Source organism: Delphinapterus leucas, chromosome 4 (assembly GCF_059928025.1).
Source record: "Delphinapterus leucas isolate spDelLeu-1000000601 "Yukka" chromosome 4, BTC_Dleu_Yukka2, whole genome shotgun sequence".
Classification (NCBI taxonomy): Eukaryota; Metazoa; Chordata; class Mammalia; order Artiodactyla; family Monodontidae; genus Delphinapterus; species Delphinapterus leucas.
The window spans coordinates 71,077,232-71,092,307 of NC_143132.1; the positions used below are offsets into that span (position 1 = coordinate 71,077,232).

A 15,076-nucleotide genomic window follows, 5' to 3' on the forward strand; every position below is an offset into this window, starting at 1 on the left:
AATTCTGTATCCCAATGGATCCCTTTTACTTTGTACAGAAACAAGACTATAGGTCCTTATTTGCCATGTGACTTAATGTTGCACAAAAAACCTATCACATTTTTTATGAAAATAAATGCTGATCAAGCAACTAAGAAACCAACTCATAAAGATTAAAAAGCCCTGACAACATTAACAATCATAGGTATAGTCCTAATCGAATGATCTCCTTAGACTGTTTATCCCATTACTTACTCTTGTTAAGTCCATGCCCAGCTTGAGCTGTGATAAGAGATGTAGAATAACACTGCGTTGCTCTTCCACAGCTCCCAGGTCATCCTCCTTGTTGTCACAGGTATCCTGCACCTCATCATCTGCATTTATTTCTTCAGGTTCCTTGATGCAAAATAAAGCAGAAGTCTATTGTTACTAGTGCTTATTGAGAGAGTGGCACGGACATATATACACTACCAAATGTAAAATAGCTAGCTAGTGGGAAGCAGCCACATAGCACAGGCAGATCAGCTCAGTGCTTTGTGACCACCTAGAGGGGTGGGATAGGGAGGGTGGGAGGGAGGGAGACGCAAGAGGGAAGAGATATGGGAACATATGTATATGTATAACTGATTCACTTTGTTATAAAGCAGAAACTAACACACCATTGTAAAGCAATTATACTCCAATAAAGATGTTATAAAAAAGAATAAAAGTATAAACATCAGATGAAGACATTTATATTGGCCCTAAATGAATCTGAGAACAGACAAAAATCTTTCTGAAAATACAACTTCCATCACTTGGCCATGGAACAGATTTCCTTCAATGAACCCATTATCACTGACATTGAACATATTGTGGTTTTGTCATAAATATCACACATAAAACACACAATATTTTGTGAAAACAGGATTTTTCAGAAAGAGTGAAAATGTCTCACCTGAAACTTAGGCTTTGCAGGCTTTGACTACCTGCCAGGGGACCCTACCACTACCTATAATTTAAGATGTTTTGAGAATTAAATATTTGCCCTATTTTTAAGCTAACACTATAAAAGTAAAATTTTAAAGTGACTATACATGTCAAGTCTAACTTCTGTAATCTATATTTAGATATTCACGCATCCTTGGAGTTGTCAGGAAGAAACTCTGGGGATGAAGAGAATTCTAGGTGCAGGTATAGAAAACTTGTAGTTGTTTATGCAGTCTTAATGCCACAAAATGTTCTCTGCATAGTTCTTCAATCAATAAAACAACCCCTTGATAAACCAAAAATGTTTACTCTCATCTCAATAGGGTCTTCGCTCCAAATAACTGGTTAAGAGAAACCTAATTTCTTATTTCTATTTAAGCAACAAATAAAAGTTTCAAATCCCAAGATTCTATAATCTTATCAGATGTCACTTTCTGGGCTTCCCTGGAGGCGCAGTGGTTGAGAGTCCACCTGCCGATGCAGGGGACGCGGGTTCGTGCCCCGGTCCGGGAGGATCCCACATGCCACGGAGCGGCTGGGCCCGTGAGCCATGGCCGCTGAGCCTGCGCGTCCGGAGCCTGCACGTCCAGAGCCTGTGCTCCGCGGCGGGAGAGGCCACAGCAGGGAGAGGCCCGCGTACCGCAAAAAAAAAAAAAAAAAGTCACTTTCCATGTTTATGTGGAGATGGTGTCCCATCTCTCTCAGTGGTACCTCTTTTCATTACCTTTGTGCAAGACAGACTTCATGAGTATATTATCTTTGGTATTGTATTAAATTTTAAGTTATGAGGATTTTTAAAAGAAAATGATTCTGCTAATGTCTCTGCCTTTAACTTTCTCTTCCCATAACCAAATCCTGTCAAACAAGAAGCCCATCTGTTCTATGTAGCCAGGCAAAGAAAACCAATCCTAATCAGGTATAAAATCAAGAACTTAATGTTCTCAAAATATTAAAAACAAAGTACAAAACTTGGTGACACAGTTAAAGAAGAATGGGTTTCTCGTTATTCTTTTGCCTTTGTTTTTCTCCTTTTTCTTCTCTCTCCTTCCAACAAAGAAATCTTTACTAGCTCAAATTCTGATAAATCAATTAATGGTCTAGTTCATTTCTTCAGAGACCAAACACAACAACTGTGTATATCAGAATTATTTCTGTTTTTATGACCTTGAGGAAAGATCCCAAAGGCAAGTTTTTCAATTCCCCTTTTCAATGGCTAGTAAGTCTGTCAGGAACTATTTCCTGTTTTCTACCCTAAGTCAGATGCACAATATAGTTTAAGTATACCAGTGAATGTTTACTCATTATGAAACAGGGGAAAATCTGATCATCCCTCTTTATATATATGAATTCCAAATATAACAATTTTTCATTTGAGAAATGTTGAGGGGAAAAAAACTAACAGATCTTAATTAAATAATGTTCTCCAACCTTCTGAAAGGTACCATTACATTTGAGGTCAGAACCTAGGACACAGATTAATAATGCAAATACAGCCTTAAATATTATTATACACAAAGTTTACTTTGTGGTTTCCTCTAATGAAAATAATATTAAACTAATGAGATAAAATATAATCTGGTATGGGGATGTATGTATACGTATAGCTGATTCACTTTGTTAAAAAGCAGAAACTAACATACCATTGTAAAGCAATTATGCTCCAATAAAGATGTTAAAAAAAAATCTGGTAGAAAAACTGAAAGAATACAGTTTTTGTTGTTTTTATAAAAATAGTCAAACCACTTACTAAAATAGAAAAAAAAGGAATTCTATTCACGATTAAATACTGATTCTAAAGCATGATGTGAATGGAAGAATTTGGAAGCTCTCTTTTCTTTTTGAAATGGCTCTCCTTAGAGATTGTCATGCCTTTCTTAAAGAAAAGCTTAAGGTTAGGGCTTCCCTGGTGGCGCAGTGGTTGAGAATCTGCCTGCTAATGCAGGGGACATGGGTTCAAGCCCTGGTCTGGGAGGATCTCACATGCCACGGAGCAACTAGGCCCGTGAGCCACAACTACTGAGCCTGCGCGTCTGGAGCCTGTGCTCCGCAACAAGAGAGGCCGCGATAGTGACAGGCCCGTGCCCCGCGATGAAGAGTGGCCCCCGCATGCTACAACTAGAGAAAGCCCTCACACAGAAACGAAGACCCAACACAGCAAAAATTAATTAATTAATTAATAAACTCGTACCCCCAACATCTTCTTAAAAAAAAAAAATCTGGAAGAAAAACTAAAAGAATACAGTTTTTGTTGTTTTTATAAAAATAGTCAAACCACTTACTAAAATAGAAAAAAAAGGAATTCTATTCACGATTAAATACTGATTCTAAAGCATGATGTGAACGGAAGAATTTGGAAGCTCTCTTTTCTTTTTGAAATGGCCCTTCTTAGAGATTGTCATGCCTTTCTTAAAGAAAAGCTTAGTAAGGTAGGGCTTCCCTGGTGGCGCAGTGGTTAAGAATCCGCCTGCCAATGCAGGGGACACAGGTTTGAGCCCTGATCTGGGAAGATCCCACATGCCGCAAAGCAACTAAGCCCATGTGCCACAACTACTGAGCCTGCGCTCTAGAGCCTGTGAGCCACAACTACTGAGCCCACGTGCCACAACTGCTGAAGCCCGCTCCTAGAGCCTGTGCTCCGCAACAAAAGAAGACACCGCAATGAGAAGCCTGCGCACCACAAGAAAGAGTAGCCCCCGCTCACCACGACTATAGAAAGCCCATGTGCAGCAATGAAGACCCAATGCAGCCAAAAATAAATAAAATATAAAATAAAATAAGGAAAGCTTAAGGTTTAAAAAAAAGCATTACAAAAATTCAAATAAACATGCTCAAACATATAAAATCCCTAAAAACCCAGAACGGTTAGCAAATACAGTGGCAAGGCCTGTTGAATTTCTAGGAATTCGTACTATTTGGAGATTGCATGGCAGAGGGAAACCCCAATATTCTGCAAAACTCATACTAATCCCATTTTTTTGTCTTCCTGATTTCTGACTTGGACACTAAGGAACTGTGAGCTTCATTCTAGCCTCACTGAGGTTTACCTCCTCTATCACTTGACAGCAAAATTTCCACTACTGTAATGTACGTTTCGAGCTTGCATTGACAGTCATATTCCAAAGAAGGCATATGTGAAATTTTTGAAAAATTCAGGTCTTTTCTGGTATGCTTGAGTGGAGTCTAATGTCTTTTGTAATTTAAAAAATAAAAAAATCTATGCACTTATTTTTTTCTATTTGCACTAGGTCATACACTTGGTCTACTCAACATTTCAAAAGATTTGGAAATTCAACGATCCTCTCCTCCCCACCTCTGTGCCCCATCTCTAACATATGCCTCTATCCTGACCTCCAACATGCTTTGTACTCTCATTTAGAAGTATGAAAATGTTGGAGTGTATGACCTATAGTTTATAACTTTTCACTTGTAAATTATATCTCTAGTCCTGATCTCTCTCCAAAGCTTTGGTTACATCATTTCCAGTTGCTTTTCATATACATTAACAATCATATGTCCTCTTCTCAAATAAAATTCAACATGTTCATAAACCATACTAAACCTTTTCTTTCAAAAAGCTCTTTCTTCCTAATTTTGCTAGCTTTGCGAATGGCACCACAATTTTAATCATTTAGTCTCAAAAACTTGGAGTCATCTTTGATCCAACCCTATATCCAGTCAATCACAAGCTCAATTGATTTTTCATTTGAAATGCACATTACCTATTCATTTGTCTTCATTTCTACTTCCATAGCTTTCTATCCACACTTTAATTCCAAGTCATATCATATAACAATCTTTTTAAACATATCGCATCCCTCCCCATGCTCATGATCTCATTATGTATCACACTAAGACTAAATTCTTCTGCATGAGTTTTATGTTCCTTGGGGGCACAGTTTACACTGTATTCTATGGAGCAGTGCTCAGGGGATTATCATTCCACATAGCATGCAACATGAATGGTCATCTGGATTTGTAAAATCCAACAACCCTGGGGTCATTTTCCATAAACCAGGTACTCTGCTGAATTTATTTTATCTAAATAACAATCTTATAAGGTATTACTACCCCTGCTTTACAGATGAGGAAGCTAAGCATGGTTAATCAATTGGCCCACATGTTAGTAAATGACAGGACCTGGGTTCAAAATCATCAGGCAAGCCTTTTCTGCAATAAGTACACACGCCTTAGTATCCCTGCTTGTGTTACTCCCCCATCTTGAGATTCCCTTACTACTATTCTTCTCTTCAAACCTTGTCTCCTTTCAAAGCCCAGTTTCAATTCCACTTTCTCTCCAAAGCATTCCTCATCCACTCTACTCATATACCTCTCTTCTTTCCCTGAATGCCCATATCCCAAGAATCTAAGTGATATCTATTAAGATGAAAAAAAATAAAAAATACTGCTTTACGTTATCATCTCATTGTTTCAGTATATATGTGTTGTGACTCTAAATAGATTTTAAGTCTCTTCAGTGAAAGAACTGTCTTCTATTTTTGTGTCTCCTCTAATTCTTAATGTTGGACTTGTCACATATTAGCTAACTTAATGAATACTTACTAACTTCTTGACTCCACAGATGAATTAGTCAAAAAGCTATAGGAAAAAAAGGATTTTTTTTCTTTCTTCTCCCCCACCCACCCTACTGCCACTGCCTGCCTCACTGAGTCAAGACCTTTGCCAGCTTTGGAAGTCCCTGTGTCATATGTTTCTCTTAAGAAGTAATTTGCTGTTATAAAAATAACCATAAACCGTGCATTACTCTTGACTCAGTAATTCTAGTTGGGAATATAACCTAAAGAAATAATCCAAATAAAGGGGAGAAAAAAAAATAAAGCAGTAGACAAAATGATAGAGCATTATTTATAAGAACAAAAAATAACAAACAACCTAGACATTCAATAGCCTACTTCAACCTAAAAACTTTTATTATATAGGCCAGAATAACATATAAGAAAACTTATGAGAAGTAGCAAATAAAAAGAGCTTAAAACAAAACTATCTATGTAATTATGATAACCATAAATATAACAGATGTAAACTCAAAAGGCAAAAAACCAGTATGATTTGTTACAGTGGTGGAACTATGAATAGAAGAAAACACTGTTTAGCTTCTGAGAAACGTGGACTTAATATTACTTTATAAAAAGATTAAACCCTAAGACTGTGTGCTATTTTAAGTAGACTAACACTTTTAAAAATTGGTTTGGTAAAGTGCTTACTATCAACAAAACCTTAATGTTAAACTTTTAAACTTATGAACTTAATAGTAAACACCTAGTAAATAATGTTAAATTAAGAAATGTAAGAGATAAATATCATGCGAATAATTTTCTATTAGAAAAGCGATTTTCCAGAAAAAGAAAAACATGCAAATTTCATTTTTTAAGTACATTTATATGAAGCAAAAGTAAACTAAAACTAAAAAGGCCGCATAATTTAACCTGGAAAACTATGTACAAGTTTTACACAATAGACCCCTTCCAAAGCCAGCGCAGTTTAAAGTAGAACAACGTCTAGAGTATGCTCTCATTATGTTGATTTGCATGTCCTGACAATGAAAAGATGCTTTTCAGTGCTTTCTAATTTTTACTCCAAAACTCTATGTTCATATTACCTTACCCTTGCTAATAGTCCAGATTCTGCAACGCACTGCTCTTCTGGGACTGCCACTGGTTTACTCTGCTCAGTTGCAAAGGGCTGGTCAGCTCCATTTTTATAGTGGTTTGATAAAGGTATCTTTGGTTCTAACCACTCGATTGTCGTTCCTGATGAAGTAAGAGAAAACTTTCGCTGAAACTTGCTCATAATCTGGAAAGTTCAGCAAATGTGGATTTTATTAAACAATTTTCTTTTGAGCCTACAAGACTAAAAGCAATTCAACCTGTTAAGAGACTCTGCAAGACAGTGACTTGTAGCTCATTAGCATGAGCATCACGATTGGGTATTTTACAACACAGCAACCTGCAACTTGAAATCAGATACCATTTAAATGAATCAACCCTGAATAGGACTAAACTCACTTCTTATGCAAATCTATGAATCATAAAGTGTATTCCTACCCTAACAGTTGATTTGCTGGCCTTTCTGCATGAACCCTGTCCCTCTAGTATGACTATGCAGTTAGGCTAAAGGAAGTCACAATTACAGGAGGAACCTGGGACTAAGAAACAATAAAATCTGCTTCAATTTGGGGTTGAACCTTACTCTCAGTAGCAATTTTCTAACTAATCAAGGTCTTGATCTAATTTAAGAATTGCAAATACATGCCCATTATGTTTTTTCCAATCATATAAAAAAGCTCCACATACTTTTAAACTGAAAGGCTCTCCTACTGAATAAATAATAGCTGACCTAGTGAAAGATAGTGGTCACATTTAGAGACCTGTCATCTTCTCAATTAATGACTCAATGTCTCTTATTACCCTCAACTAGTTTAACGAAGTGGATTCTATGCCTAATCAATAATGGAAAATGTTCCATTTGATTTCAGAGGCTGATCTAGGTTTCACAGGAAACTTGGTTATATAGTGCTACATTAAGGGATGCTCCGACTACCACAGCAGAAATTAAAAGGAGTATGGAATTTACTTAGTCTATAACAAAATCCCAGACTTGAGTAGAGGAATTAATTACAAAGTACCTATCAGGCTACCAGAGCATCTTGCCTTGCCACTCAGTTCAGTTTCACTTGGCACTGGCAGGGGGATTCATAATTAGGGGAATGCCCTCATGGGGTCTCTTTCAAAATTCCAAAGAAATGAAACCACTTTGTTCCTACCTCGAAATGTTTATTTTTAATATCAATATCTAGATTTCCTTATTTCTCGAAATAAAATGCACACAAACACCAGACTTAAGAGATCTGTTTTAAGAGATCACTCAACTGATAAACCATAACAAAACTCTTAATCAAACCAATCATTTGGTCTCAGGACCCTTCTACATCAATAATCACTGCTGTGCTTTTGTATAATATACATTAAGACCTCATGGGACTAAACACTAATTTTTATCCAGATTTCATTTCTTGGATCATTTCAAAATTTGAGTGGGAAGGTAATTCAGTTTTTTTTCTTCACAGTTTTATCTTCATTCTCAACTGACAAGAATAAATTTCTACCTACTTAATTTGGAAAATATGACAATTTATGGTGAGAAATACCAGTATTAGTTAATTCTCTCAAATACCCATAAATCTGTGCTCCAAAAAATAGTGATATGGGAGAATACCTTTTACTTCAAACACTTCTATAAAGTTTACAGTGTGTTTCGCATTTTTAATTAAAAAAATACAAATTTATATTGGGCATGCTTCATTAATCACAAAGCAATCATTTAAAAAATAAGACTATTAATTTAAACTACACAAATGAAATTCTAAGAATTTTTAAAATTACACAGTATTTAATTAATCAAGTATTTATTTATTTTTTTAACTGAAGTATAGTTGATTTACAATATTATATTAGTTTCAGGTGTACAGCATAGTGATTCAGTATTTTTATAGCTTATACTCCATTAAGAGTCATTATAAGATAATGGCTATAATTCCCTGTGCTATACAATATACCCTTGTTGGTTATCTATTTTACAAACACCTATCTTCAAACAACTATGAGGTAAAACAAAAATTAAAAAGAAAGAAAAGCCTGGTGGGGAATGTACTAATATATTCACAGGGGCAACTTCTGCTTGGTAAGATAACATATGATTTTTCTTTCAATTGCATGGTAGTTTCTAAATTTTTTATAATGAGTGCTTTATAACAGGAGAAAATTTATATTGGACTACTTATAATTCCTCTAAGACAACAGTCCATGCTCACAATGCACAATTTAGGCTTTTCTATCTCTTTGGAATGCCCTCTCCCCTACCTCCCACTCCTGAACTAATTGGTTTTCTTAGCTTTTCTGTGCCTTTCCCAGACTTTTTTTCTACCAGAAGTATTAGTCCATTCACATGTTCTCCCACAGTACTTTGTTCCCATTGTAAGTGGCACTTTACATATTATAGTTAACTATTTACATTTCTTCCCCAAGTGGACCATGAGTTCCTTAAGTGGAACATACATAACTTATTGGCCTCTGTAATACTGCCCTGACCTATATCTACAATTGCCATTAGCTTGTTATTGTTAGCTTGAAATACTGAATTTAGGCACACGTGAGGATGGGATTCATACCCTATCCATATCAAGATCTGACTTGGTAAACTTTTTCCTGCACAAAGTCTCAACATCTTCCTAAAATATCTTTCTTCCACAAGCAAGGGGAGTTCCTTGGATAAGAAAACAATGAATATTGGGAAATACTAAGTTACTACTATTAATACAATGTGATGGGAGTGGGGGAGTTGGGGAGATGTTGTTAAAAGGGTACAAACCTGCAACTAGAAGATGAATAAGTCCTGGAGATCTAATGCACAGCACAGAGAATGTAGTCAACAATACTATATTAAATATTTCAAAGCTGCTAAGAGACTAGATCCTAAATGTTCTCACTACAAAAAAGAAATGACAGGAAATTCCCTGGTGGTCCAGTGGTTAGAACTTGGCACTTTTACTGCCCAGCCCTGGGAAACTAAGGTCCCGCAAGCTTCACGACATGGCCAAGGAAAAAAAGGAAGAAATAAATAACAATTATGCGATGTGATTGAGGCATTAGCTAACACTTTGGTGGTACACAAATATATAAATGTATTAAATCAACATTTTAAACTTGCACAATGTTATATGTCAATTATATCGCAATTTTTTAAATGATGAGCTTATTCATCTCATTTAATAGAAAAACTCATTTTTTGTTATCCCATGCAATAACATTCTTTTCCCCAGTAAATTAATTTCAACAAATAGGTGCTCTCAAATACTAGATGTACATCTTATTTTTCAAACTGAAAGGTGACTGATAGACTTTATTTTTTTAATTATTTATTTATTTTGGGCTGTGTTGGGTCTTCGTTGCTGTGCGCAGGCTTCTCACTGCGGTGGTTTCTCTTGTTGCAGAGCATGTGCTCTAGGCGTGCGGGCTTCAGTAGTTGTGTCTCACAGGCTCTAGAGCGCAGGCTCAGTAGTTGTGGCACACGGGCTTAGTTGCTCCGCGGCATGTGGGATCTTCCCGGACCAGGGCTTGAACTCGTGTCCCCTGCATTGGCAGGTGGATTCTTAACCACTGTGCCACCAGGGAAGTTCTAGACTTTAATATATATATATCTCAGTATGGAAATAATGAATAGTGGACTAAAGCAAAACTCAAGGAATCATTCCAACGTTTCTACTTTGATCGTCGAGAGTGATGCCACCAACTTTAACAGAAATATAGAAGACGTGAGTTTTGAGTTCAGTTTTTGACATGTTGAGTTTGAGGTTTCTAAAGGGATATGTAATTATATGAGACCTAAAATGGTTTTAGATTTGAAAAAGGACACAGTTAAAAAGACTTTGTATAACATTAGTGATAATTAAAAACCCAAGAGGCTTGCTGGTTTTCTATTCGTTTCGTTTTGATTAAGGTTTTCTGGAGTAGAATTACAAAGGATACAGTTGGTCCTTTCCATGTTTTGACCTGCAATGTTAAGTCCTACCTTTAAGCAATAACTTACCTGAAGGCAATGAGCCCTTCTGATGTGATGCATGCTGCAACTGGAGAATATGAAAGCAGTCGTTTAAGCAGTTCATAGTTGCCATGGAAGTAGCCTTGAGCATTAAGAGATCCTGGTCCAAGGAACTAAGATGGCCAGAAGCAGGAAGGCATTCAATTCCTCTAATTAAGTCTCTTTGTTGTCCTTCGGCATGAGACATCATCTAAGGAAAACAACAATTCTGTGTGTCCCACTCAATTTCTGTGTAACATGTATACATACAGTTGCCATTTTAATAACAATATTCTGTATAACATGTAAACATACAGTTGCCATTTTTAGGGCATATTACGCCTAGAAATCTATTTTCAATTTGTTTGGCTATTCTCAATAAGCATTTAATAGTGCTTCTCAAAAGACAGTAACTTTTGTTGGCAGCTACACTTTTTCTTTGGCAGAAACAAAGATCAAAAGACTTCCATCTTTATATAAATTTCTTTAACAGTATACATTTATATAAGTCATCAGAAAGAACATTCCAGATCATTTTTCATAGCAGCACTAGATATTTCACTCCAAAGTAAAAATAATTCCCAGTCTGGGCTCTCAACCACTTTATTCACAGCACATCTGGACAGGCTCAATTTGAACCTACAGTGAAATCATGATAGTTTACATGCTTCTGCTTTCCCAGTCTAACTTTCTGGTCCCATTAGGTTGATTTTAAGCAAATACTGGATATAAGCTTTTCAAGTTAAAAGAATTCAATACGCTTTTTGATTAGGAGGCCTATCTATACAGTTCCTAACAGAGTCAGTGGAATAACAACGACGATGAGCAACCCAATTTTTAAAAATGAAAACTGAATTTAGGGGCTTCCCTGGTGGTCCAGTGGTTACGATTCCATGCTCCCACTGCAGGGGATTCAGATTTGATCCCTGGTGGGGGAACTAAGACCCCGCATGCTGCCATATGGTGCGGCAAAACAAACAAACAAAACCCCGGAATTTATTATGCTTAATTATTTTCAATTGTGAGCAGAAGGTTCTCAGATTGCCCACCCTTTGGAAATTATTTTAACTCACAAAGAAACTCTATAGTGGAGAGACTCCTTTAGATTTCAGAGACTTTGTTCCAGACAATTTTTTTTTTTTTTTTTTTTGCGGTATGTGGGCCTCTCACTGTTGTGGCCTCTCCCGTTGCAGAGCACAGGCTCTGGACGTGCAGGCTCAGCAGCCATGGCTCACGGGCCCAGCCGCTCTGCGGCATGTGGGATCTTCCCGGACCGGGGCATGAACCCTTGTCCCCTGCATCGGCAGGCGGACTCCCACCCACTGCGCCACCAGGGAAGCCCCCAGACAATTTTTAATACAGTTCATTGGAGGGCTAGTGAAAGAGAGATGCGAAATGACCCTACCAAGCAAATTAAGTGTGTCATACATGAAACAGCCCCTGAAAACACATGCATAATACTGGATCAAACAGTCACCCTTACCAGAAAAAAGGGTTATTAAATGAAAAGTGTGGGTATGAAGGTATCTATACAGATCTTCCTCCACTTACAATGGCGTTACACCCCAATAAACCCATTATTAAGTTGAAAATATCTTAAGTCAAAAATACATTTAATACACTTAACCTACAGAACATCATAGCTTAGCCTAGCCTAGCCTACCTTAAGTATGCTCAGAACTTTTACATTAGTCTACAGTTGGGCAAAATCATCTAACATAAAGCCTATTTTATAATAAAGTCTTCAATATCTCATTTAATTTATTGACTATTGTGCTGAAAGTGAAAAACGAATGGCTGTATGGGTACAGGAAGGTTACAAGTGTATTAGTTATTTACCCTCATGATCACGTGGCTGACTGAGAGCTGTGGCTTGCTGCCTAGCATCAGGAGACAATATCGTACCACACATCACTAGCCCAAGAAAAGATCAAAATTCAAAGACCGGTTTCTACCGAATGTGTATCACTTTCGCACCATTGTAAAGTCAAAAAATTGTACATTGAACTATTGTAAGTTGGGGACTGTTTGTGTGTGTGTAAATGTTTTTGTATATAAATGCTAAGACTAACTCCCAATAATCCAAAATTATGAATAAGTACAAACACTTTGGAAAACAGTTTGGTAATATCTACTAGAGTTAAATATATAGAGCTAAATAAATATAATCCATGATCCAACATTCTTAGTTACATAACCAACAGATATGTATGTATATATGTTCATCAACTCAAATGTCTATCAACACTGGAACGAATTAAAAATATTAAAGTATATCCATATAATAAATACCGTGCAGCAGTGAAAAGAAAGGAACTGCTATACTCAATACGTAAGTAAATCTCCAACATATGCTGACTAAAAAGAAGCCATACCCAAAGGAGCACATACTTTTTTTCTTCATCTTTTTTTCATCTTCATCATTTATTGGAGTACAATTGCCTTACAATGGTGTGCTAGTTTCTGCTTTATAACAAAGTGAATCAGCTATACATATACATATGTTCCCATATCTCTTCCCTCTTGCATCTCCCTCCCTCCCACCCTCCCCATCCCACCCCTCCAGGTGGTCACAAAGCACCAAGCTGATCTCCCTGTGCCATGAGGAGCACATACTTTTTGATTCCAGTTTTAGAAATTACAAAAATGGGCAAAATAAATCTATGGTATTAGAAGTCAGGATAGTGAGGAGGGTGTAATGATGGAGAGGCATGAGAGGGTCTTCTAGGGTGTTGGTAATATTTAATTTTTTGATCCAGGAGGTAGTTACATGAAAATTACAAGATGCACACTTGTGTGTCAGGTTCTTTTATACATGGATACATGCTTAGAAGGTTAATTAAGAACTGGGATGAAGATCAAGGGAAGGGGGTCAAACAGATCCATTAGGTTTACCTCTGGTCTAATGAAAAGAACTTCTATGGCTAATTAAACAGAGCAGAAAGCCAGATAAGAAACTGTAGACAAAATTCTATAATTAGTTGAGGCATAAGTTCCAAATTTCTAGAGACAGTCCTGGTTTATGCTTAGAGTCCGCTGTAATTATATCTAAACCTGTTCCAGTTTGAAGACCAAATTACATACTTACCCTATTTCTTCCTTCTAAAAGAACTTCTTGGTATGTAATTAGAAATGGGAAGCTTGTATTATGCCTCTTTTGTATTTCTCACTGGTCTAGGGGTCTTTAATATAATTGCTCTTCCCCTCTGCTTCTAGCAATGTTATGAGCAAATACTAACTTTTACACTTGTCAGATTTCTTTAAAAAGTCACAGTAAGAGCTAGTATTGCTGAGGGAAAAAAATACTGCTCAACTATATCTGAAACCAAACTGAACTTATTACTTTCCAGGCAAGGAAGAACTGTTCTTCCAGAACAAGTCAAAGAGCTAATCTTATACAGATTTTTTGGGGAATTACAACATTCAAGGATGAGTTGACTTTAAAAACAAAAGTAACAGAGTGGAGGAAGTATGGCCTTTAGGGATTAACATTCAGAAGTAAGTATACTAAAACAGGGCTGTTAATGACTGAATTGAGCTGGTTAAACAGGCTCCATGTTACTTGCTAAGAGTTTCAATCTAGAGCCGAACAAGAGGCTGTTTTTCTCTTTCTTTCTTTTTTTAAAATTATTTATTTATTTATTTTTGGCCGTGTTGGGTCCTCGTTGCTGCGTGTGGGCTTTCTCTAGTTGTGGTGAGCGGGGGCTACTCTTCATTGCAGTGTGTGGGCTTCTCATTGCGGTGGCTTCTCTTGTTGTGGAGCACAGGCTCTAGGCGTGCGGGCATCAGTAGTTGTGGCATGCGGGCTCAGTAGTTGTGGTGCACAGGCTTAGCTGCTCTGCAGCATGTAGGATCTTCCTGGACCAGGGACTGAACCCGTGTCCCCTGCATTGGTAGGCAGATTCTTTTATTTATTTATTTTTGTTGCGGTACACAGGCCTCTCGCTGTTGTGGCCTCTCCCGTTGCGGAGCACAGGCTCCGGACGTGCAGGCTCAGCGGCCATGGCTCATGGGCCTAGCCGCTCCGCAGCATGTGCGATCTTCCCGGACCGGGGCACGAAGCTGTGTCCCCTGCATCGGCAGGCGGACTCTCAACCACTGCACCACCAGGGAAGCCCCAGGCAGATTCTTAACCACTGTGCCACCAGGGAAGTCCCCTCTCTTTCTTTCTTGAACTTAGAGAATATAACTTCTTATTCTCACCATAAGAAAAACATTTGAAAAACTGGACATTTAAATTAAAAACACCTGTTCACTTGACTACACTCTCCAGAGAGCAGAAAGGAAAAAGGAAAAGATGTACACTTATTATCTGTATACTTTTCTATATTATGTTATAAGCCAATAAAAGTTTAATAAAGGAAAAATCATAAGCAGGATACTGACAACATAAATGATCAGCTATCACAACATAACACTTAAGAGAAGAAAGTGTTTCCTTGTGCAAATGGCCCAAAAAAGCCACTTGCTAGTGCTGATGTTAGAAGTCAAGATGCCTAAGAAAGTGATGTTCTCGACTAGAAAAAATAAACTT

At 37.3% G+C, this 15,076-nt stretch overlaps 1 protein-coding gene across 4 annotated transcripts in view; it reads right to left on the minus strand.

The window, feature by feature from the left end:
* Window positions 1-15,076, minus strand: part of OSBPL11 (oxysterol binding protein like 11) — a 107,375-nt gene that overhangs the window by 50,945 nt on the left and 41,354 nt on the right. For all 4 annotated transcript variants that reach the window (XR_016393004.1, XR_016393005.1, XM_089910621.1 and 1 more), the window contains 3 exons: window positions 10,552-10,753; window positions 6,571-6,716; window positions 235-375 (listed from right to left, as the gene is read on the minus strand). Coding sequence is in view for 2 of the 4 variants with exons in the window: in XM_089910621.1 (XP_089766747.1) it covers window positions 235-375; window positions 6,571-6,716; window positions 10,552-10,753 (489 nt within the window). In the remaining 2 variants the exon portion in view is untranslated. The remainder of the gene's footprint in view (window positions 1-234; window positions 376-6,570; window positions 6,717-10,551; window positions 10,754-15,076) is intronic.